The following is a 23,826-nucleotide window of genomic DNA, read 5'->3' on the forward strand; positions in this document are numbered from 1 at the left end:
CCTCAGATCTGTGCCTCGACACAATCCTGGCTCCAAGCTCTGCAGGCAGTTCCTCCGACCTCATGGCTTGGTTTTTGCTCTGATATGCATTGTCAGCTGTGAGACCTTATATAGACAGGTGTGTGCCTTTCCAAATCATGTCAGATCAATTGAATTTACCACAGGTGGACTCCAATAAAGGTGTAGAAACATCTCAAAGATGATCAAGAGAAATGGGAGGCACCTGAGCTAAATTTAAAGTGTCTTGTCAAAGGGTATGAATACAAAAAAAAAAAAAAATTTTTTTTTAATTTATTTAGATATATATATATATATATATATATATATATATACACACGCACACACACAGCATTTTAAGGCAATTTTCCCTGCTGGAGCGGGGGTTAGCCTGACAATCTTCAATGACATCCCCATGACCATCTTCTCCATTTGGGCCTATTTTCTGCATCTCCCCTTGTTAACTCCCTTGCCTGCATTTCTTCTTCCACCACCTTCAGCAAAGTCTCTCAGTCTTCCCCGTCCTCTACTTCCTTCTACATTCATTTTCGTCACTCAGTCACTTTCATCCTTCCTCAACCCATGACAAAACCATCTCAACCTGTTTCTCTTCACAGCATCCATCACAGGCTCTATTCCCATCATCTTTTGCAATTCATCATTTGTCTTCCTCTCTCACAATGATACTCTGCACATCCACCGAACCATTCGCATTGACACCTTTTCCAGCCTTCGTTGCTGCTCTACATTCATTACCCATGTCTCGCTCCCATAAATCATAACACTTCTCACACATGCAGCATACACCTTTCCCTTCAACGTCAACAACGCTCCCCTCCTCGTCAGCATGCCACTCAGTTCCCGAAACTTCTTCCATGCACATCTCACTCTAGCAACCGTAGCCGAGTCTGATCCACCTTCTCCATTCAGCACGTCCCCTAGGTAGCAAAATGTTTTCACACCTTCCAACTTCATGCCGTCTCCAAGACCAACTCAACATTTCCTCCATCTGCAGCTCCCTCTGTGCACACCTTACACTTGAATGTAGCTGCCACACTGGTTAATGACCCTCTCAGACCACTACATTTTTGATGAACCTATTCGGCGCACATTGCACATTGAATGGTGTTCACTCCGACACCCTTCCTGCACACAGCACACACCCACTTCCCAGTTCTTTCCACCTCACCACATGCTTTACCACTTGCCATCACCTTTGCTTTTCCGATATTCACCTACAGACCTTTTGTCTCCATACATTCCTTCCATTTGTTCATCTTCTCCTTCAGTCATTCATACCTTCCGCAGTCTACACCAGATCATCTGCATACAATGACTCCCACGGCAAACCCTCCTTTACATTCCGAACCAGCACCTCCATCACAGCTGCCAATAGTAGTGGATTTAGGACCGAACCCCTGATGCACTCCCACCTTCACTTCAAACTCACCACTGTTCCCGTCCTTCGTCCTTGCAGCTGTGCACGCTCTCTCGTACATTGCCATTACTACTCTGTTCAACCATTCCGCCACTCCTAACTTCCTCAATGCTCATGTCACTACTGCGCGTGGAACCCTATCGAATGCTTTCTCCAGATCAACAAACCCAAGAAACAACTTCTTCCTCTTCTCCATGTACTTCTCCTGCAACTGCCTTACAATAAAAAAACGTGTAATTCCTCTTCCTGGCAAAGATCCAACCTGCATTTCGTCGATCTTTACTTTCTTCCTTATCCTTCTCTCCAACACCGTTTCTAAACCTTCATTCCATACTCAAATAACTTTATTGTTCGATACGCGCCACAGTCCAGAGGGTTGCCTTTCCCCCTGTATAGAGGGACGAGAGTACTCGGTTCCCAATTCACTGGAATGCGTCCTTTCACCACCAGATTGCATGTCTCTGTCATTCTCTTCACTCCCCAACTTCCTGCTGCCTTGATATTGTTGTAAAAATAAGAGTTACAACATTGGCTCAGATCATGAGTTTAATCTCAATCGATCCCTCACAATACCTGTAAAGAGAACCAGCGAACATCATATCAATATTCAGCACACATCTGAACTAGTAATGAGTTTACAGATGAGCACAAGCAAGCCGTAACAAAGTGGTGGTACGTACCATCTATTTATGCACCAGCATAGCATACAGTAAATGTCTCAGGTATGATCATAGTGCTGAATGACCGAGTTCTTATGACGGCCGCGTAGCGGACAAAAGATGCATGACACCTGGGTACAGACGTTAGACAATTTTATGACATTCTCCCCGGCATTAAATCTACACTACCCCTCGGGGTGAAAGCAAGCGGAATAGCAGTATAGAAAACGTCAGTTAGCAAAAGGGTACATAGAGCAGCAATGCATGTCGGTCCCAGCCGTAGCGATCGGGGCAGCGAATTTCTCTTCCGGCGCGTGTTCGGTAAGCGTCGGGAGCTTCAATCGCGAGACCAAATTCCCCAACGTCGGAATAACCGCTTATCTCGGGAGACGGCGGCGGCGGCTCAGGCCCGACCGGATCGGGCATGTGCGACAGCGGAGTTGACGCTAAATGCCCCATCAACGGGTCCCCCTAGCTGAGTTCCGGCTGAATGGTATCCCCGCACGGAGCAAGATGACGCACCGAGACTGTAGACTTGTGTCCATTTGGCAGCAGCACTCGAGCATGCTCGAGATTGGCTTGGAGAATGTGAAGCTTGTCGACAAGTTGGCCATATTTACTTTGACGAACAGCGCATTTGAGGAAAGCCGGTCCGGGCTCAGCTAGCCAGCCTGGCAAAGGTCGAACAGTAACGAAACAGACGATGGTGAGGAGTTTGATTAGCAGCTGTGCATAATAAAGTCATGATCGAGTTTAATGCCCCGTGCACCATCCAGGTCCATTGGTCCAGTCCTAGTCCGTGAGACTTAAGGACCAGAGTAATGGCCTTCCATATAATGCCATTAAATCTTTCCACCTGACCGTTTGCCTGTGGCCTGTACGGGGTAGTATAGCTTGAAGCTATATTGCGCTGGAGCAAAAAGGTCCTCACATCCTGGGACAAACACAGCACCTCGATCGGTGTGTACGCAAGCCGGATTCCCGAACATGGAGAACAAAATCTGCAGACACTGGATAACCGTCGCAGCGGACATATCATTGCATGGGAAAGCAAAAGGGAATCTGGAGAACTCGTCAACTATCGTGAGGAGATAGTGAGAGCTATCCGAGGCCGGTGGGCTAGGACTAGCAGGGAGACACAAAGCCGGTAGAGGCCCTTTAAAGTCCATTGCCAATCTCTCCCAAGGCCGAGTAGCCTGAATCAGCATACCCCTCAGTTGTTTGTAAAAACGAGGTTTGAGTTCAGCACAAACGGAACAAGTGCGACACAGCTGCCGAATGTCCAACAGAGTAGGGCAAATTGTGACTGCACATAATGAGTGAAATGCGTCACTCCGGGATGGCACAACGTTTCATGAACACGCAGATCCTCAAAGGAGGTGAGACTCGCACACACCGAAGGGCGTGATAATGCGTCTGCAGCGAGATTTTCCCACCCTGGGCGATACTTAATAGTGTAGCAAAAATTGGCTATCTCTATCTGCCAGCGAGTGATCTTTTCATTCTTAATGCGTTGAGCATGGTGCTTGTCATACATGAAAGCGCCGCTTTGCTGATCAGTAATGACCTCGAAACATTTGCCAAGCAGATAGGGTCTCCAACGCATAATAGACTCAACGATGGCGTATGCTTCTTTCTCGACAGACGAATGACGTTTCTCCGCAGAGGAGAGAGTCCTTGAAAAGAAGGCTACAGGTCGTCCCCCTTGAGAGAGCGTGGCAGCTATCGCATGGTCTGACATCGCTTTCCAAAACAAAGGGTTGACTGTCATCGATAGATGACACAGTGGCGCCAGCTATGTCGGACTTCAGGCAATGGACAGCGGCCTTGGCGGCATGACCCATGGGGAACACTTTGCAATCTAAAAGTGGGCGGAGCTTTTCAGAAAAATTTTGGACCCACTTCGAGTAATGTGCAAATAGTCCGAGGGCACGCTTCAACGGAGCGCGATCATGTGGTGGGGCCATGTCGAGCAAAGGTCGCAGCCGCTCCTTGTCTGGAGTGATAGTGCCCTGGGTCATGGTGTACCCCAGGAGATCTATCGTTCGGGCAGAATAGTGACATTTCACCTCGTTCAGAGTTAGCCGATACGTGTGCGCAACCTGGAGGAAACGCTGCAAATTAGCAAAATAATGGGCCTGATCGTACCCACAAACTGTTAGATTGTCAAGGTAAACAAAGACATCGGTTAAGTGTTCCTTTGCGATTATGTCATCTATGGCCCTTTGAAAGCATGCCACCCCGTTTGTGACCCAAAAAAGTAATCGAGTGAACTGGTACAACCTCTTTCTGGATTCAAACCCGGTGTAGATGCGATTGGCCTCCACAATAGGGATCTGATACGCGCTGCTGAGATCTAATCCCTTCCTCAACTTCCTTCTCGGTTTTCTTCTCTGCCGGTCCTAAAACTGGGTTACTCTCTGTTGCCATCCCATTCATTCTCTGCATTCAACAGCATTTCCATATATCTCTTCCATCTTCCTTTAATTCCATCTGGGACCACAACGATTTGTCCCACTTCATCCTTCAAGCAACTCGCCCCCATCACATCGCATCTCTTTTGCTATCTGCTTTGCAATCCTGAGTACCGCTCTCTGACCCTCTTCCAAATCCAAGCATTCTCCAACCATTTTCCTACATGCCTCCTGTGCCTTTGCTACCTTTCTTTGCAGCCTTCTTGGCTGCCTTATAACTCTTGTTCTGCCTTTTCTGCCTCGGTACTCTTAGCCTTTTGCCACTCTTTGAACTTCTTCCTCTTATCAATCTTCTTTCCAACCTCGTCATCCCACCACCGTGTTTCCGACTTTTTCGGTGGTCCTTTAGTCCATCCACATACCTCACCAACGGCCCCCAACAGACGATCTTTCATTGACTTCCAACCACCTTCAAGCTCAACCACATCATCCTCTACCATACTCAGCCTCTTTTAATGCCACCCTCACTGTCACCTCTTTCAACCCTCCACACCTTCATTCTCGGTTGGTACTTCACCCGCTGAGCTCTCCTCGCACCTTTCACCCTTATGTCGCAGACAACCAAGTGGTGCTGTGAAAAAGCCTCCTCCCCCGGGATCACCTTTGTGGCCCAGAGGTGCCCCCTATCTCACCTATGCACCATCAGGTAGTCAACGGTTGTCATCGACCCACTTGACGTGCTTGTAACAAGCTTGTTATCCTCTTTCTGGAACTGAGTATTACAAATCAACAAACCAGCTCCATCAGCAAACTCCAAAATCCTGTCACCTTCTCCATTCCTCACACCATATCCATAACCCCCATGAACTTCCTCAAAACTGTCTATACTCCTTCCCACATGTCCATTTAGGTCTCCTCCTACCACAGCAACTGCCTCATCTTTCACGTTTTCCATCAGCTTCTCTATCGCACACCAGAACTTGTCCCTCTCCATCGCTCTGACTGATCTGTGGAGCATATCCCGAGGACGTTCAAGGGCTTTCCAATCATCATTTTCACCATCAACCTTTCACTCACTTTAGTCACACTCGCCACACTGTCTTCAAACTCCTGAGAAAACAGGACACCAACACCATGCATGCCTTCCGGGCACCCTTGCAACACAAACTTGTATTTCTGTCCCTGCCTACCTTTCACCATTCTCACACCACTTCCCTTCCATCTCGTCTCCTGCACACAACATAGTCGTGTGGAAAAAGTAAGTACACCCCATCTAAAGTTTTGACTTTTTCAACATATTTCAACATACAGCTATTTGATCTTCATTTCAACAATATTGATAGATAAAGGTGATATAATATAACAAATATCATGAAACATTGACATTTTGTAGTCCATTGTATAATTTAAATAAACATAAATGCAAATTTCTTATGTGGAAAAAGTAAGTACACCCTTGGCTCTAATAGGTGGTATTGCCCCCTTTGGCAGAAACAACCTCAAGTAGGCGTTTCTTATAACTGTCTACCAGTCTCTGACATCGACTGGGAGAAATTTTTGTCCACTCCTCCATGCAGAATTATTTCAGCTGTGCAATGTTTGTGGTGTTTCTTGCATGCACAGATCGTTTCAAATCCCCCCACAACATCTCGATGGGATTTAGATCCGGGCTTTGACTTGGCCATTCCAGAACCCTCCATTTCTTTCTTTTCAGCCATTCCTTGGTGGATTTACTGGTATATTTAGGGTCATTGTCATGTTGCAAGGTCCACCTTTGGTTGAGCTTCAACTATCCAACAGATGGCCTCACATTATCATCAAGCACCCTCTGGGACAATGAAGAATTCATAGTGGATTCTATGATGGTGAGCTGCCCAGGCCCTGATGCAGCAAAGCTGCCCCAAACCATAAAATTTCCACCACCATGCTTTACAGTTGGTATCAGGTTCTTGTGGTCAAATGCTGTCTTTGGTTTTCGCCAAACATGTCTTCTGGTACTGTGGCCAAATAGCTCTACCATCTGTCCAGAGCACATTGTTCCAGAAGTGCTGGTCTTTGCCTAGGTGTTCATTGGCAAACTTTAGTCTTGTCCTGATGTTCTTTCTGGACAGCAAAGATTTCCTCCTGTCACACCTCCCATGTAGATCAAATTTGTGCAGCCTCTTTATAATAGTAGACTCGTGCACTTTGACATCAACAGTGGCAAGAGCTACCTGTAGGTCCCGTGATGACATTGTGGGTTTCTTCGAGTCTTCTTTCAGCATCTTGTGTCTGCTCTCGGGCTGAACTTGCTGGGGCGGCCTGGCGTGAACAAGTTGGCAGTTGTTTGGAATCTTCTCCACTTGTAGATGATCTTCCGGACAGGCGAATGATTGATTTCAAATTGTTTGGAGATCTTTTTTTATATCCCTTCCCAGACTCCTAGGCATCTATAACCTTCTTTCTGAAGGCCTCGGAGAGCTCTTTTGATCTAGGCATGGTGATGCCGCACACTTCAACAACAAAGACCAAACCAAACTAAATGTCTGAGGTTTAAATAAGACAGGTTCCTCCAAGATCCTCTCTAACAATGTTCTAATCATTTGCACCTGAGCTGGTGCACCTGATTCTAATTTTAGGTATTTGTAGTGATAAATGTAGGGGTGTACTTACTTTTTCCACATGCGAAATTTGCATTTATGTTTATTTAAATTATACAATGGACTACAAAATGTAAATGTTTCATGATATTTGTTATATTATATCACCTTTATCTATCAATATTGTTGAAATGAAGATCAAATAGCTGTATGTTGAAATATGTTTGAAAAAGTCAACTTTACATGGGGTGTACTTACTTTTTCACGTGACCGTGTCCACTCTTCTTCTGACCAATACTTCCACCACTTCTCCTGATCTCCCTGTCATTGTCCGTCACATTCCATGTCCCAAACCTCAGAAACCGATCTCCATGTGGGGCATCAGACGTTTTGTCATAAATGGAGTGATTTCCACCCTTGCTTCGATTGGGTTCTCCACCTTGAGTTTTGACGAGAGGGAGTGAGGTCCCCCACAGGGTACTTCGTGCTGTACCCTGCCCATATGTAGTTGTAATTGTCATGGTTCCCTTTTTGAGGCAATGTTTTTATGGCTGGATGCCCTTCCTGATGCCAACCCTTTTAGTCACCTCTTGTGACATGCAGGGTTACGGTGTACCTATTCTAAACCGGGGTACACACCGGGGATATATATATATATATATAATACATTTGGGGTCTGCCGAGCAGGCACATAAGACATCGGCCATTATAAAGCTTGCAGTGTTGCTGTGAGAAATTTCAGAGTATATCCCAAAGACTAAATAGCTGTCAACCGCCTCCGCACAAGTAATGTGCTCCCTGGGTTTGAGTCCTGGGTAGTCGGTATTTTTTTTTTTTTCACACTAGCCTCATGCAGGAATTTTTTTTATTTTCATGTTGAAGGCACCAGTCATGGACAATATAGCCGTCATCGAGGTCAGGCCTTAAATAAGAGAAGAGTGTATGATGTTTGTAAGAGAGATTAAAGCTATCCCAGTAGCTCCAGTTTGAGTGACAAAAGGTAAGACCAGCAATCCTGACATGGTGTGTAACATGGTTCCAGGCACCACTAACGCTCTCGAGTCAAGGGTAGAACTACCCTGAGCGGATGTTGTCGACAACCTACTAACTAAATTAAACTTTATTTATTTTAATTTTTTTTTCTTCCTTTCTTTCAGGCAGCTTCCTCAAGTTAATGTCCCAAAAGATTGTTTTTCTGCAATAAGAAAAGGAGAAATTGCCATTGGTGAGCAAGTAGGGAAGTTCAACTGCTTTGTGCCTGTTGTACTGAAATATAACACTGCTGGAGTAAAAAGGAGTGATGTTCAGGGACAACAAAGACTGATTAAAAGGCTTACGTCTAAAGAGATGGTGAACCGTGTTGCTGCCAAGGGAAGTGTGATTGAAAAGGACGAGGAGAAGGAAGAGTGCTTGTGTGATTTTGCTTGTACACGTAACAAGTGGCTGATGATGGAACGGCAATCCCTGCAGCCTCCGGTCTCAGGAATTCAAAACACCCCTGCGAATCACCCTGATCACAACTCTAATGGGTTTGCTTTAGACCCAATTAACAGGGGACAAGGTGCTCTGCTTGCCAGAAAGGATTCTTATGGAATCTCAGAAATTGAAATAATTGAAAGTGAGGTGAATGGAGATTTGAAAGATGTAATGGTGACCAGGACCGCTCTTGATAAACCAGCTGAGATCAAGGAACTGGACCCTCAGTTGATGCAGAATGGGAGTAAGCAAAAACAAAGGTGTTTTAATGGCGTTGAGGAAAGTGAGCCTGGCATCATTGTAGGTCATGATGAAATTGAGAGCAGTGTGACCAAGGGATTGGCTGTAGAAGACCCAGATTCGGGAACACCTATTGAAAAAGAGATCAGAAGGTCTCTGCAGCGCGAAGCAAGCCTTCGCCGCCGGCGTGGCATCATGAACCACATAGAGAAGCTGGTGGCCATACGTACGCGACCTATTTTTCCCCCAACTTTGGAAATACGGAATCAGCAACAGCATCCCGGTGACTTTGAAAGTAAGCGCCTTGCATCGCAGCGCATGGAGAGAGATGTGAGGCAGGAAAACGAGCGAGGGCGCAACTTTGTGCGGGTGTGCAACATGCCAAACCACGATGATCGGAGCCCTCCTTGTGAAGTGGGTGAACGTTGCAGGGCATTTGAACGCCGGATGGTGACTACAGAGCAAGTGGTGAAGCCGAGACCAAGGGTAAAAAATCCACAAAACATATCTGGGGATGAAGTGGTCACAGGTATGTAACGTGTACACTGTACATGCATAACTTTTTCCAATTTTGCATTCATTGTAATTAAAATTTGATCTCACTTGGTACCATGTTTTCTACTGTGCTGTCTAACCTGGATTGGTATTTGAAAATCGGATTTTACTGTCAAAAAAGGCTGCTCTTCTGGTAAGGTACTTGCAGAAGGTGTTGCATCTCGCAGCAGGATTGGGAAGCCCTTGTCTGAATATAATTATTTTTTTTGCATGGGATATAATGCCCGCAACATGCTTCAAGATTGGGCCATTACATATGTCAGTAGCCTAGCCAAATGTCTACCCACATTAAAAGTGGGCATAAGCTGGCACAAAGCTATGTTAAATTTTTATCTGGTGGTAAATGTGCTGTCAAGGCCCATGTTGCATGTTCAGAGGGTTGCAATATCCTGTTGTGAGGGTCTGAGTACAGCAAGCATACAAAGCTTTTAGCAATGGATTTGATAAACTAAAAATTGAACTGAGTGGCTTGCGTTTCGAACATTAAATCATCCTTTTATTTTTGCTCTTTTTATCTGAGGGGGGCCAAATGCGAGAATCAGCTTCTTGTTTTCTCACTGGGAATTTGCAAATTTTTTGTTGATAAAATCCATTTCACTTGTCGACAGGCCGACGGATTGACTGTCAAAAGCTTGTATTCTGTACAAAGCTTTAGTTTGATATGTTTAGCATTCATATTTTTAGCCCGCAATGCTGTATGCTAGCCAAATTTCTACATGCTATTGACATGTCATCGTCCTATATGATCCATGTACAAGTTCATCCATGAGACACGGTTCACTGGGGGGGGGGAGGGGGGAGTGGGGGAAAGGCACAAAAAACAAGACTAGAACGTCACTCGGTAGAGTGCGCATACCTCAGGGCTGAGCAGATTACTCTTCGCTGTTTACTGTTGCTTCTCAGGTGGGGGGGGGGGGAGGTATCCGATATTCTCTTCTCCTTTCTATATAATACTGTCCTGTCACTGGCGACTAAGACCACCGGATGAAGAATAGCCAAACGTTTTTACTTCCGAGGCGACCTCCCAAATATGGCAGTTATGAGCGTGCGCGAGATGGAGGCTGCGAGCCGTTTACCTGAACGGAACGAAAAGCAACCTTTTTTTTTTTTCCTTTTTTTTCCGAACCCACGACGAATAAAATGCAACAATGAATTTAATGAGAATAAACCAAGGAATAAAATGAATGCTGAAGTAAACTAAAATTCGCTACTTCGAGGATCCTCTACTCGGACACAAAAACAGACGAGGGGAAAGATAATAAAAATAAAATATTTCCTTAGTGCATTTAGCTCATCCAATTAGTTATTTTGGTGAGGTCGGCAGTGCAAGGTGGCGCCGGCCGACAAAAGGCCCTCACGTTGAAGCGCCTAAAATGGCGCGGCACTGTACGTTGGAAAGCCCAGGCATGAAGCAAGCAGCCAAGACAGCTTTTTTTTTTTCTTTTTTTTTTTTTTTTTGTATACAAGATCGAGGCTCGTGAAAGAGCGAACATTAATCACACAGAAAGACAAACCGACACATAAAACATATAACATCGGGAGCGGTAGACAAGATGGGGAGAGAGGGGGAAGGACACAAACACAACATTTGAGAGCAGGGACCGAGAGACATGGAGACATCGAGAGATCTGAGAGAGGGCGAGGGCTTTGGGGGGGGGGGAGGGGGGGCATGGGAAGGGGGCGGTGGGAGAGGTATAAAACATATGGACACTGCCAGGACTTCCAGGAAAGAAGTTGGAATTTCAAACAAGGTGGATCTGGGGTGAATTAGCGGGGGTAGAAAAGATCAAGGTTTTGGATGGGGGAAGATAAGAGATGGTGGTGAACAGCTGTTTTAAAGACCTGGAGGGAGGAGTGGGATTGAAGGGAGTGAGGGAGTTTGTTCCAGAGGCGGGAGAAAAGAGGAATGAAAGAGTGAAGGTGAGCAGAGAGCCGAGATTTCGGCAGTTTAACCATCAGAGGGTTGCTGGCAGATCTTGTGCGACCTGTAGGAATATTTGGGGGACAGAGCACAGAGAGAGCTGGGGGTGCAAGGCCGGAGAGGAGTCGGTAGAAGACAGAAAGACCACCTACCTGCCTGCGGTGAGTGAGTGAAAGGCCCTCAGAGATAGCTTCATCGCGGGAGATTCCAATAATTCTGAAAGCTTTGGTTTCAACAGCGTGAAGCCGAGCTAGGTGTGAGGCAGGAGCACCGGCCCATAGGGGAGAACAGTATTCCATTGAGCTGCGGATGAAAGCCTTGTATGTGGTGAGGAGCTCAGGTGTGCCGAGGAAGGACTTCGCACGACGGAGGATGCCCAGTCGGCGACTGGCTTTGGAGGCCAGCTTGGAAATGTGGTTTTCCCAAGAAAGATCATGGCAGATAGTGAGACCCAAAATCTTGAGCGACAGAACTTCTTGGAGAGGATTGTTGAGAAAGTAGATGGGAGGGTTGTCCAGTCGATCTTTTCGGAGAGACATAGTAAGAGTGTGAGATTTGTCAGGATTGAAAGACATGTTCCACTTGTTTGACCAGTCTGTGATTTTGTCCAGGTCTTCAGAGAGTGAGGAGGCAGCAGACTGCCGATCTGAGGGAAGAGGAATGGAGCGGCAGAGAGTGGAGTCATCAGCAAAGAGATAGAGAGGATTTTCGAGAGAGTCAGAGAGATCATTGATGAAGACCAGAAAAAGCACGGGGCCCAGAACACTGCCTTGGGGAACTCCAGCCTGAACAGGAAGAGGAGATGAGAGAAACCCATTCAGGGCCACACGTTGACGACGACTAGAGAGGAAGTCCGCCAGCCATGCGTGGAGATTTCCATGGATACCAAAGGAGGAGAGTTTGGTGAGCAGAGCGGGGTGCCAGACCGTGTCGAAGGCACGTGATATGTCGAGGGAGACAGCTCTAATTTCCTGTTTGGCATTGAGGACCTCCATCCATTGTTGAGACAGCAGAAGCAGCATGTCCAGAGTAGAGTGACCTGGTCTGAAACCAAATTGATCAGAGATCAAGCCATTGGAGAAGAGGAAAGATTTCATATCCGAAGCAATGATGGATTCCATGACTTTGCTGATAATTGGGAGAAGGCTGATTGGTCTGTAGTTGCTAGGATCTGTTTTTGCACCTTTTTTGTGCAAAGCGGTGATGTTGGCTGATTTCCAAGCAGATGGCAGTTGACCTTGAGCAAAAGAGAGGGTGAAGAGAACAGAGAGAGGGTGAGATAGAGCAGCAGAGCAGGATTTTAGGACCCGTGGGCTGATGCCGTCGGGTCCAGTTGCAGAATCAGAGTCGAGGGTTGACAGAAACTTTTCCACCTTGTCAGGAGGAAAGGACACGGAGTCCAGGAGCAGCAGGGTACGACTGGGTATGGTGGGTACAGAGAGGGATGGGTTTGGGACACAAGATTTAGAGGCAAACACAGAGTTGAGGCATTCAGCTTTTTCACGTGCGGAGTCAGCTGTGTAGCCGTTTGAGGTAAGGGAGGGGATGGAGGGGGAACAAACACCAGAAACGGATTTGACCAGACGCCACCAGGATTTGGAAGAGGGAGACAGATAGAGTTCGGTCTTGAGAATGGAGAGATATTGTTTCCTGGCTCTCCTGAGGGTGGACACACACTTGTTTCGGGCTTTGTGAAAGGAAATGAGATTTCCTTCCGTTGGATTTGCTTTCCAGGAGACGAAGGCAAGTTGTTTCTGGGCAACAGCCTCACCACAAGATTCCGTGTACCATGGACGGGAGGAAGGGTATGACAACTGAAGACGAGATGGGATAAATCTGTGCATGAGAGAGAGCAATTTACTTTGGAAGAATTCCCAGGATGAGTTGATGTCAGAGGTGGTAGAGATGGGAGACCAGTCCAGATGATTGATGGCTGCTTGAAGACCGTGCCAGTTGGCCTGAGTGAAATGCCAGACTCGTCGATGCTGAGCAGGCTCCCTGAGGATGGTCAGAGAGATGTCCACTTTAACAAGGACATGATCAGATGATCCGATCGGAGCAGAAGAAGAGCAGCAGACATTTTCAGGGAAGTTAGTCATAACCAAGTCCAGAAGAGAAGATGTTCCGTTGACTGAGATCCGGGTCGGGAAATTGACAGATTGTGTCAGTCCCAGTGAGTCGCAGAAGTCCTTTGCTGAAGAGCCATGGCTGGTGAGAGAGGTACCCACACCCAGCCAACTGGCATGGTGACAATTGAAATCACCACATATGAGTAAGAGAGAGTTGGGATGAGTAGATAGAAGTTGGTCCATATCATCAGACAGCGAGATGTAGATGGAGTCATCACTGTTTGGTGGACGGTACAACACACATATGAACAAGAGGTGGGAGCGAAGGGGAAGCCGTAGCCAGAGGTATTCCTGGGGGTGAGGTGGAGAGAGTGCAGTGCAGGGCGAGTGAGGAAGAGTTTTTGATAAAGATAGCAACCCCGCCTCCAGGACGAGGCTCAGGTCTATCATACCGGAGGAGGGAGTAGCCCGGGAGAGATACTATGGAATCAGAGACATCATAAAGGAGGAAAGTTTCTGTTAAGCAGATCACGTCTGGTTTGACAGAAGCAACCTGTATGGAGAGATCAGTTAAGTTTGAACGAAGGCCCCGGATGTTTGAGGTCCATACCGTTAATGAAGAGGAAGGGGGAGCATCAGATACAGAACAGGGGGGAGGAGGGGTAGGGTAAGATGTGGAAGAGGTGGAAGAGATAGGGAGAGCTGTTGAAGGTGTGTCAGAGATTTCAGAATAGCTCGGAGAAAGGGAAGGATGGGGTGGACAAAAGGTTTGATGGTGATTGGGTGAGCCACAATGAGGTGTTATTTGAGGAGGGGGAAGAGCGAGGCAGAAGGTTGGGGGAGATGGAGGTGAGAGTTTGAAGGGGGAAGAAGCGGGGAGGACGCTTTGAGGAGGGGGAGTGAGAGGGGGGAAATTGAGAAGCAATGAGGGTGGGGAGATTTGAAGGGGAGGGGTGAGGGGGGAGTTTGGGAGGGAAGGGACAAGGGGAGGGATTTGAAAGGGATGGGATATGGGGGAGATTTGGAGGGGAAGGGTGAGGCAGGAGTCTAGGAGGGGAGGGGCGAGGGGGTAGTTTAGGAGGGAGGGGGCAAGGGGGGAGATTTGAAAGGGATGGGTGATGGGGAAGATTTGGAGGGGAGGGGTGATGGGGAAGATTTGGAGGGGAGGGGTTATGGGGAAGATTTGGAGGGGAGGGGTGAGATTGGATTTATGAAAGTGTACGATTTATGGGAAACGAACATTTATTGCAAAATGAGTTTCTTGTGACCTTCGAGTTAAAAATACGTTTAAGGACGCTGGATGGAGGATGGAGTGCAGGAGAGTTTAGGGAATGTAGAAAAAAGGCACTATAGGAGATGGATATTTTTTTTGGGATGAATTGATTTGGTGAGCAAGTCGAAAGCAGCCTTTTAAAGAAGAAGAAGAAAAAGGTGTTATAAAATATGACGGAATACATAACTTGAGGGGAAAGTGTAAACATTGAAGGTTAATGAGTGAAAACTATCTGGGGAAATGGGGGAGAAACACGTGGTCGAAGAACGAACGAACGAATAAGAATGAATAAACGAATGAGAACAGAGAAAGGTTTTTTTTTTGTTTGTTTTTTTTTTTTGTTTGTTTTTTTTGAGTTGAGATTTACACAAGGAAGTAGGCTATGGGTGAAAAGCCTGGGAATACAGAAAACGAAAGTTATTGGATCACAAACGACGGACCGCTGAGAGAAAAACAAAGCCTCAAGGTTGTACAGTGCACACTGTACAAGGCCTCAAGACACGACACGGCAAACAGACGATCAATTTATGAAAGATAAACACCGAGAAACAACCAAAGTTGCACACAATAACTTCACACACCGAAAGATAAATACAGTTTCGACAAAATACAATTGTGAACAGACTTAACTTCGAAAAACGTGGAGACCGTGTGGAGCTTCGAAAATCCCTCCCACTGTCTCCGAGATCTCGCGAGATTCAGAAGCAGAAGCAGAAGAAGAAGATCGGAGCAGAAGAAGAGCAGCAGACAAGTCCAGAAGAGCTTTCTCTCTATCACTGGCCAGCAAGCACAATGTGACCCCCAGCTCTCCCGAAGAGCACCACAGCTGCCAAAGCCTCCTCACTCCGGTATATCAAAAGCTCTCCTCAAAAGCACACAACAAAATGGCCAGCCTCCTTGGCTGATCTCTTCACCAACCTCTCTCTCGCAGCTTCTCTATGATGTCACACGGACCAATGGCGATGCTCTTTTCCAAATCGCCCCATGCTCGGCCCACATCCTCTGGGCTAATAATGACCTTCAGGGGCATGGCTGCCAGCTTTCTCCACCCCCCCCTTCCCCCTATCACACCACTCTGGGGGTGTGGCGTTTTCCCTCATTAGGTCCATTGGGGGCGGGGCTTGCCAGCATGGTAAATGTTGTGTAAAGGTGGCTTTCCTGGCCGGCTGTGGCAGCAAAACGTAAAGGGAAAATTAGAGGGGAAATCACGTACTGGGGAAAATTATCTTTAATCCCAATAAATAATTAGCACTGCTTTCACCCCCCCCCCCTGGATTGGGAATCAAATTCCTGGATCGGGAATAATATTCTCAGCTTCACTAAAAACGAATCTATTCTTCCTTATCCCAAGTGCAATCATCCCACCAACTTTCATCCAAATCCGTTCAGAACTTTTCCAGATATCTTGTTCATGAACACACACACACACACAAGTGAATGCATTACTCCCTAGCGGGAGTAAAGATTTAACTCGAAATTTGATATTGGGTCATTCCTGGTTGAAAGTTTTGCCATTTTAACTTTTCTTCAGGTGGGAAGCGTTGGGATTTGCGATGGTGAGCCATGAATTTCGCTCTGGTTTTTTAAATTTAGCATTTCTTGGTGGATCTGATATTTGAGAAATCTGGGTTGGTGTATTGGACATCCCAGTCTGAAGCCATGATGCTCGAATCAGATTTTAATCCCTTGCACTGATTTGGTCATCATCTCCTTGTCAAGACAAGATAATGGAATGTCATACATGTTACATCTAAATGAAGCTCTTTCATGAGCCTTTACCCACATCCATTCAAGATGCATAGCCCAATAGTGCTGGGATTTGAACCTGCTAACATTCTCTTTGGAATAGTGAAATCTTCAAGGTTAAGAAGCTTCAGTTTTTCCTTTGTATGACAACGAAGGTGGAAACTCGTCATCAATCAACAGAGTTTCAAAGGAACTTTTGCCACGATTTGTTGAAGTTGGAGCTGTATTTGGCATAGCTGGACTGTACTAGGCCATGGTTTTTGGCAAGAGCACGTGACGTTTCCTTCCACCCTGGAGGTTTTTGTAAACGTTCACCCATTTGAGTTCTTCTTCTCTTCTTCTCTTCACTTCTCTTCACTTCTCTTCTCTTCACTTCGAAGTGAAGGATAGAGTGTATAGAGTGTAAGATATAAAAAGGTGTGTACTCCTTTGCTGTATTTGAAAATGAAATTCACTTTGGCCTATAAAATTGTTTGCTTCCAGTACAAATAAAATTGTACATAAATCAACTTGGAAGTACATGCTCACTACGTACCCTTCCCTTTCTCGTCACACTTTGATAATCCCCAATGTTTCTAGGGGCAACCAATGCTTATTCCATCAGCGCTGCTGGTGGAGAGAGCGATCTGGACACTGTTGTTATTTGGGAGCATGGTGTATACCCATTGCGGACTGGCCCAGTTGGACCGATTACGTCTACACCCCAGAAACCTCCTGAAGTTTGTGAAAATCCCGGTGAGTTTTAGACCAATTTAAGTGGCTGTTGTTTTGTAATCTATTAGGAGTGGAGGGGTGAGCGGAGTTCGTTGTTTCTGTTTACCTATTGTTGCATATCACAGGTCCGAATTACAGACGGTTGTAGTTTATATTTTATTTTACTTTGTGCTTCTGGTTTGAATTCAAATAGCAGCTCATTAACTGCATCAGCTTGAATTTGCCTTTTGATCCTTCTTTGCATTTGAATGGTAAGCTGTTCAGGGAATTAAGCAGCTTGAATGAAAGCCAAGGCCTCCTTCATACCATGGTGGTTTGGTCGTTAGAGGCTGGATTTGGAGATTGCATTTTGGAAAGGCTGCCATGCTTCTTTGGAAAAGGATTTGTCATTAAACCTGGCAGCAAACAAAAAATGTAGTTTTCAGAAATGGATTTCCAAAACATATAAACAGCATTTCAAACTATTCCTTCGGAAAGAATTCAGGGGTTACAAGAGTCCGTTGAGTATTAGATTGGTTTGCTTTAACATCGTTATTGGCATTTTATCCTTGCATTTTAATCTGGGTATTGTGAAACGCATACTATGTTTTGCAGACCATAAGTGAGTATCACTATTCACTTAAATCTGACTGCTTACCATTACATTAGGCTTGCTGCTTAGCTTGATTAATCCATCGAGTATCATCGTTGATCTTCTTGCTGTAGTAAATGTGATTGCGCATTAAGCATTGAGCAAGACTCGATTAATATTTTGTCTTTGTTTTTTGTTTTTTGGGCCTTCGTTTGCACCTGTTTATAGTTCCTGAAAGATTGTTTCGGGATATGTGTAATTCGACTCAAACTTATGTTGTAACATTTGACAATCGCATGTGTCCGCCTTGTGCAGATACAGAACTCATGGTGATAGTCGAGTCTCCGGGATTGAAGCAGTTGGCCATGGCACCTCCACAAGTACCAATATCTCCATCTGTTAGTCGCAAGAGTTCTGGCACAGTGGATCCAGATGCCTCTCCACTCACGTTGATAGAGGAAGAGGTGCGAGAGGTACAGCGCCGGGAAGATGAATTGCAAAGGCAGCGTCGGAGCATATATGGTCGGATACATTCGGAGGCCATGGCACAGCAGAAAAGCAAAGCGGATTGCCTCGAGTACACTAGAAAACGCTCCGGCACGACACCTTCATCCGGTATGTTATTTGGCTCATTGCCTCTTGAGTAGTTAATCGTTCGGTGGCTGAGAATTGGAAGCTAAGGGCAATGCAAATTTAATTGCTGAACAGTGACTTGAACCTTAAACACGATTTTGATTTTAACTGTGAAAGCAGGAGAGGCATGAGGCATACGATATCTGGCCAGATTAAGGTGAGCATGTACTTTCAAAGCTTTACTCTATTTGTATAAAATAAATGACATATCACATGGTACACTTTTTCCATGTTGTTTTTGGAAAATGGGTGAAGTTGCAGGAAGTGGATGAAGGCCAGCTGATCGAGTTCAGTGGTGGAAATTGCTTTGTCAAGTGTGCTTGTGTATGCAGGCTGTCTTGTATAAGAAGAAACATTTTACATAAACACGAGACGTGTCCTATGTAACATACTGGCCAGTATGTCTACCTTTAATTTGCTGTTAACTTCACTGAATTGGTCAGTATATTACCATTTATTTGCAAAGCATCTTGCCTTAATGACGATACAAAAACATCCTTGCAGATGGAAATGAACATTGTTTTTGCCTTTTGCCTGCCCTTGCAGCTGTGAGCCATTCAAGGGGAAATGGGAAGACTGGACTGAGCACAGGAAAAGGGAACCCATCCAGCATTGGCCTGTCATCTGTCCCATCCCAGGCAAGTTGCTTGACATATGTACTCTAGCTCTATGTTCTTAAATTGTTGGTTGTGACATTTGAGCCATCTCGGAATTTTGATGACTGATTAAAATGGTTGAGTTTTAATTACCGAGAATTTTGTTAAATTTGCAGATTATCGTTGGCATGTCAAGATTAATTATAGGTACTTGGAAAACTTCATTTTGTAGTTCTTGCTCTCCAACAATTTTTCAAAATTGCTTTCTGATAGAGACAGTGAGCTTCAACTTGCTATGATCATGCAGTATGCTTCTTCAGTGATGGTTTTTAAGTGGTGAAGCTGCCTCAACATTTGGCTATGTCCGTCCATTCGTCTATCAAGAATTAAGAACCTTTCAAACCCATCATGTTTCAGTCTAGAGGGTTCCAAAGTGTAATTCTAGAGGGTTCCAAAGTGTAATTCTAGAGGGTTCCAAAGTGTAATTCTAGAGGGTTCCAAAGTGTAATTCTAGAGGGTTCCAAAGTGTAATTCTAGAGGGTTCCAAAGTGTAATTCTAGAGGGTTCCAAAGTGTAATTCTAGAGGGTTCCAAAGTGTAATTCTAGAGGGTTCCAAAGTGTAATTCTAGAGGGTTCCAAAGTGTAATTCTAGAGGGTTCCAAAGTGTAATTCTAGAGGGTTCCAAAGTGTAATTCTAGAGGGTTCCAAAGGTAAATTCTAGAGGGTTCCAAAGGTAAATTCTAGAGGGTTCCAAAGGTAAATTCTAGAGGGTTCCAAAGGTAAATTCTAGAGGGTTCCAAAGGTAAATTCTAGAGGGTTCCAAAGTGTAATTCTAGAGGGTTCCAAAGTGTAATTCTAGAGGGTTCCAAAGTGTAATTCTAGAGGGTTCCAAAGGTAAATTCTAGAGGGTTCCAAAGGTAAATTCTAGAGGGTTCCAAAGGTAAATTCTAGAGGGTTCCAAAGGTAAATTCTAGAGGGTTCCAAAGGTAAATTCTAGAGGGTTCCAAAGGTAAATTCTAGAGGGTTCCAAAGGTAAATTCTAGAGGGTTCCAAAGGTAAATTCTAGAGGGTTCCAAAGGTAAATTCTAGAGGGTTCCAAAGGTAAATTCTAGAGGGTTCCAAAGGTAAATTCTAGAGGGTTCCAAAGGTAAATTCTAGAGGGTTCCAAAGTGACATTCTAGAGGGTTCCAAAGGTAAATTCTAGAGGGTTCCAAAGGTAAATTCTAGAGGGTTCCAAAGGTAAATTCTAGAGGGTTCCAAAGGTAAATTCTAGAGGGTTCCAAAGGTAAATTCTAGAGGGTTCCAAAGGTAAATTCTAGAGGGTTCCAAAGGTAAATTCTAGAGGGTTCCAAAGTGACATTCTAGAGGGTTCCAAAGTGACATTCTAGAGGGTTCCAAAGGTAAATTCTAGAGGGTTCCAAAGGTAAATTCTAGAGGGTTCCAAAGGTAAATTCTAGAGGGTTCCAAAGGTAAATTCTAGAGGGTTCCAAAGGTAAATTCTAGAGGGTTCCAAAGGTAAATTCTAGAGGGTTCCAAAGGTAAATTCTAGAGGGTTCCAAAGGTAAATTCTAGAGGGTTCCAAAGGTAAATTCTAGAGGGTTCCAAAGGTAAATTCTAGAGGGTTCCAAAGGTAAATTCTAGAGGGTTCCAAAGGTAAATTCTAGAGGGTTCCAAAGGTAAATTCTAGAGGGTTCCAAAGGTAAATTCTAGAGGGTTCCAAAGGTAAATTCTAGAGGGTTCCAAAGGTAAATTCTAGAGGGTTCCAAAGGTAAATTCTAGAGGGTTCCAAAGGTAAATTCTAGAGGGTTCCAAAGGTAAATTCTAGAGGGTTCCAAAGGTACATTCTAGAGGGTTCCAAAGGTACATTCTAGAGGGTTCCAAAGTGACATTCTAGAGGGTTCCAAAGTGACATTCTAGAGGGTTCCAAAGTGACATTCTAGAGGGTTCCAAAGTGACATTCTAGAGGGTTCCAAAGTGACATTCTAGAGGGTTCCAAAGTGACATTCTAGAGGGTTCCAAAGTGACATTCTAGAGGGTTCCAAAGTGACATTCTAGAGGGTTCCAAAGTGACATTCTAGAGGGTTCCAAAGCGAAATTCTAGAGGGTTCCAAAGCGAAATTCTAGAGGGTTCCAAAGCGAAATTCTAGAGGGTTCCAAAGCGAAATTCTAGAGGGTACCAAAGCGAAATTCTAGAGGGTTGGACGGTTCCAAAGTGTAATGCTAGAGGGTTCCAAACGAATTATTGATTGGCCTAAGGGGTTTCGTTAGTTTCTAATCTTTGCCAATTTCGTATTAAAAATGCCAAACTGAATCGCTTCCTTCGGACATGGGTGCGATTTTTGTTTTTATTGCATGCACCACATTTACTCAGTGGTGCTATAAGAAAGTTCCTATCTCAAGCTGATTTCTAAAAATTATTTTCGTTTGTTATTGTAAGAATATTTTCCGATGAATGTCTGTGCCCAGAATTTTGACAAAACCTTGGGTGGTTCTCGAAAGCACTCTCTGGCCCAGCAGTGAGGTTGACATCTTTAGCACACGGCATCTATTTGGATTTTTTTTTTTTTAATGATTTTGGCATGCTTCGCAATTCATGTTTCGAGTTCTGCATTGTCTGAAACTTTCTGTAAAACCTTTCTGTACCTTATTGATAAGATGATATGATGACCTTCAGGAATTTCTTGTGTACTGCATTTACATTTACATTTTGGTCAGCATTGATTAAATGAAGCATTACCTAATTTCGGGCCCCTTTTTCATCTGCACTTCATTAGTCTCTTGGCAACAACATTGGAGATATTGTGTAATTGTTTACTTTGCTTTGTCATTTAGCAGTATATGTGCAGGAATGCATGCTACTATTGATATTAAAGCTGAACTGCATGAAATGTCTGACTTTTTGTTGGAACGGCACTTGGTGGAGCAAAAACCTCCATGCTGAACACTTTACATTTTTCACCCCACTGATAGGCTGGATCTGCATTCGTACCTTAACCAAAATCTAATTGGCTTGTTCTTGTCACCTACCCAACTCATCCACCAGGTTTTGTCCATATCTTTGATATATCGTTCTATATATAGGTTATGGCCCCATCTGGCCATATGGCGTCCTCAAACGTATTTTTGACTCGAAGGTCTCAAACTCATTTTGCAAAAAATGTTAGTTTCCCATGAATCGTACACTTTTCAAAATCCAATCTCACCCCTCCCCTCCAAATCTTCCCCATCCCCCCTTCCCTCCAAAACTTCCCCATCACCCCTCCCCTCCAAATCCTCCCCATCACCCATCCCTTTCAAATCTCCCCCCTTGCCCCTTCCCTCCCCTCCCTCCTAAACTCCCCCCACACCCCTCCCCTCCGAGACTCTCCCTCGCTCCATCCCTCCTAGACCCCTCTCACCCCTCCTCCTCAAAGCATCCTCCCTGCTTCTTCCCCCTTCCACCTTCATCTCCCCCAACCTTCTGCCTCGCTCTTCCCCCTCCTCAAATAACACCTCAGTGCCTCATCCAATCTCCATCAAACCTTTTGTCCGCCCCATTCTTCTCCTTCTCCAAGCTATTCTGAAATCTCTGACACACCTTCAACAGCTCTCCCTACCTTTTCCTCCTCTTCCACATCTTACCCTACCCCCCCCCTGTTCTGTATCCGATGCTCCCCCTTCCTCTTCATTAACGGTCTGGACCTCAAACATCCAGGGCCTTCGCTCAAACTTGACTGATCTCTCCATACAGGTTGCTTCTGACAAACCAGATGTGATCTGCTTAACAGAAACTTTCCTCCTTCATGATGTCTCTGATGCCTTGGTATCTCTCCCAGGTTACTCCCTCCTCCGGTATGATAGACCTGAGCCTCGTCCTGGAGGTGGGGTTGCTATCTTTATAAAAAAAACTCTTCCTCACTCGCCCTCCACTGCCCTCTCTCCACCTCACCCCCAGGAATACCTTTGGCTACGGCTTCCCCTTCGCTCCCACCTTTTGTTCATATGTGTGTTGTACCGTCCACCAAACAGTGATGACTCCATCTACATCTCGCTGTCTGATAATATGGACCAACTTCTACCTACCCATCCCAACTCTCTCTTCCTCGTATGTGGTGATTTCAATTGTCACCATGCCAGTTGGCTGGGTGTGGGTATCTCTCACCAGCCATGGCTCTTCAGCAAAGGACTTCTGCGACTCACTGGGACTGACACAATCTGTCAATTTCCCGACCCAGATCTCAGTCAACGGAGCATCTTCTCTTCTGGACTTGGTTATGACTAACTTCCCTGAAAATGTCTGCTGCTCTTCTTCTGCTCCAATCGGCTCATCTGATCATGTGCTTGTCAAAGTGGACATCTCTCTGACCATTCTCAGAGAGCCTCCTCAGCGTCGACGAGTCTGGCATTTCACTCAGGCCAAATGGCATGGTCTTCAAGCAGCCATCAATCATCTGGACTGGTCTCCCATCTCTACCGCCTGACATCAACTCATCCTGGGAATTCTTTCAAAGTAAATTGCTCTCTCTCATGCACAGATTTATCCCATCTCGTCTTCAGTTGTCATACCCTTCCTCCCGTCCATGGTACACGGAATTTTGTGGTGAGGCTGTTGCCCTGAAACAACTTGCTTTCGTCTCCTGGAAAGCAAATCCAATGGAAGGAAATCTCATCTCATTTCCTTTCACAAAGCCCGAAACAAGTGTGTCCACCCTCAGGAGAGCCAGGAAACAATATCTCACCGTTCTCAAGACCCAACTCTCTTATCTGTCTCCCTCTTCCAAATCCTGGTGGCGTGTGGTCAAATCTGTTTCTGGTGTTTGTTCCCCCTCCATCCCCTCCCTCACCTCAAACGGCTTAACGGCTGACTCCACACGTGAAAAAGCTGAATGGCTAACTCTGTGTTTGCCTCTAAATCTTGTGTCCCAAACCCATCCCTCTGTACCCACCGTACCCAGTCGTACCCAGC

At 45.4% G+C, this 23,826-nt stretch overlaps 1 protein-coding gene across 3 annotated transcripts in view; it reads left to right on the forward strand.

The window, feature by feature from the left end:
- The window catches only part of LOC137427651 (uncharacterized), a 41,059-nt gene extending 19,290 nt beyond the window's left edge, over positions 1 to 21,769 (forward strand). For 2 of the 3 annotated variants that reach the window (XM_068117291.2, XM_068117305.2), the window contains exons 2-6: positions 8,245 to 9,332; positions 16,947 to 17,102; positions 17,968 to 18,267; positions 18,832 to 18,923; positions 21,348 to 21,769. In XM_068117291.2, coding sequence (XP_067973392.2) covers positions 8,435 to 9,332; positions 16,947 to 17,102; positions 17,968 to 18,267; positions 18,832 to 18,923; positions 21,348 to 21,401 — 1,500 coding nt within the window. In that variant the 5' untranslated portion in view covers positions 8,245 to 8,434 and the 3' untranslated portion in view covers positions 21,402 to 21,769. The remainder of the gene's footprint in view (positions 1 to 8,244; positions 9,333 to 16,946; positions 17,103 to 17,967; positions 18,268 to 18,831; positions 18,924 to 21,347) is intronic. The other variant, XM_068117285.2, reaches the window with a different exon arrangement.
- The last annotated feature ends 2,057 nt before the right edge of the window (positions 21,770 to 23,826 follow it).

The sequence above is a fragment of the Myxine glutinosa genome, chromosome 1, assembly GCF_964187855.1.
Source record: "Myxine glutinosa chromosome 1, kmMyxGlut1.1, whole genome shotgun sequence".
Classification (NCBI taxonomy): domain Eukaryota; kingdom Metazoa; phylum Chordata; class Myxini; order Myxiniformes; family Myxinidae; genus Myxine; species Myxine glutinosa.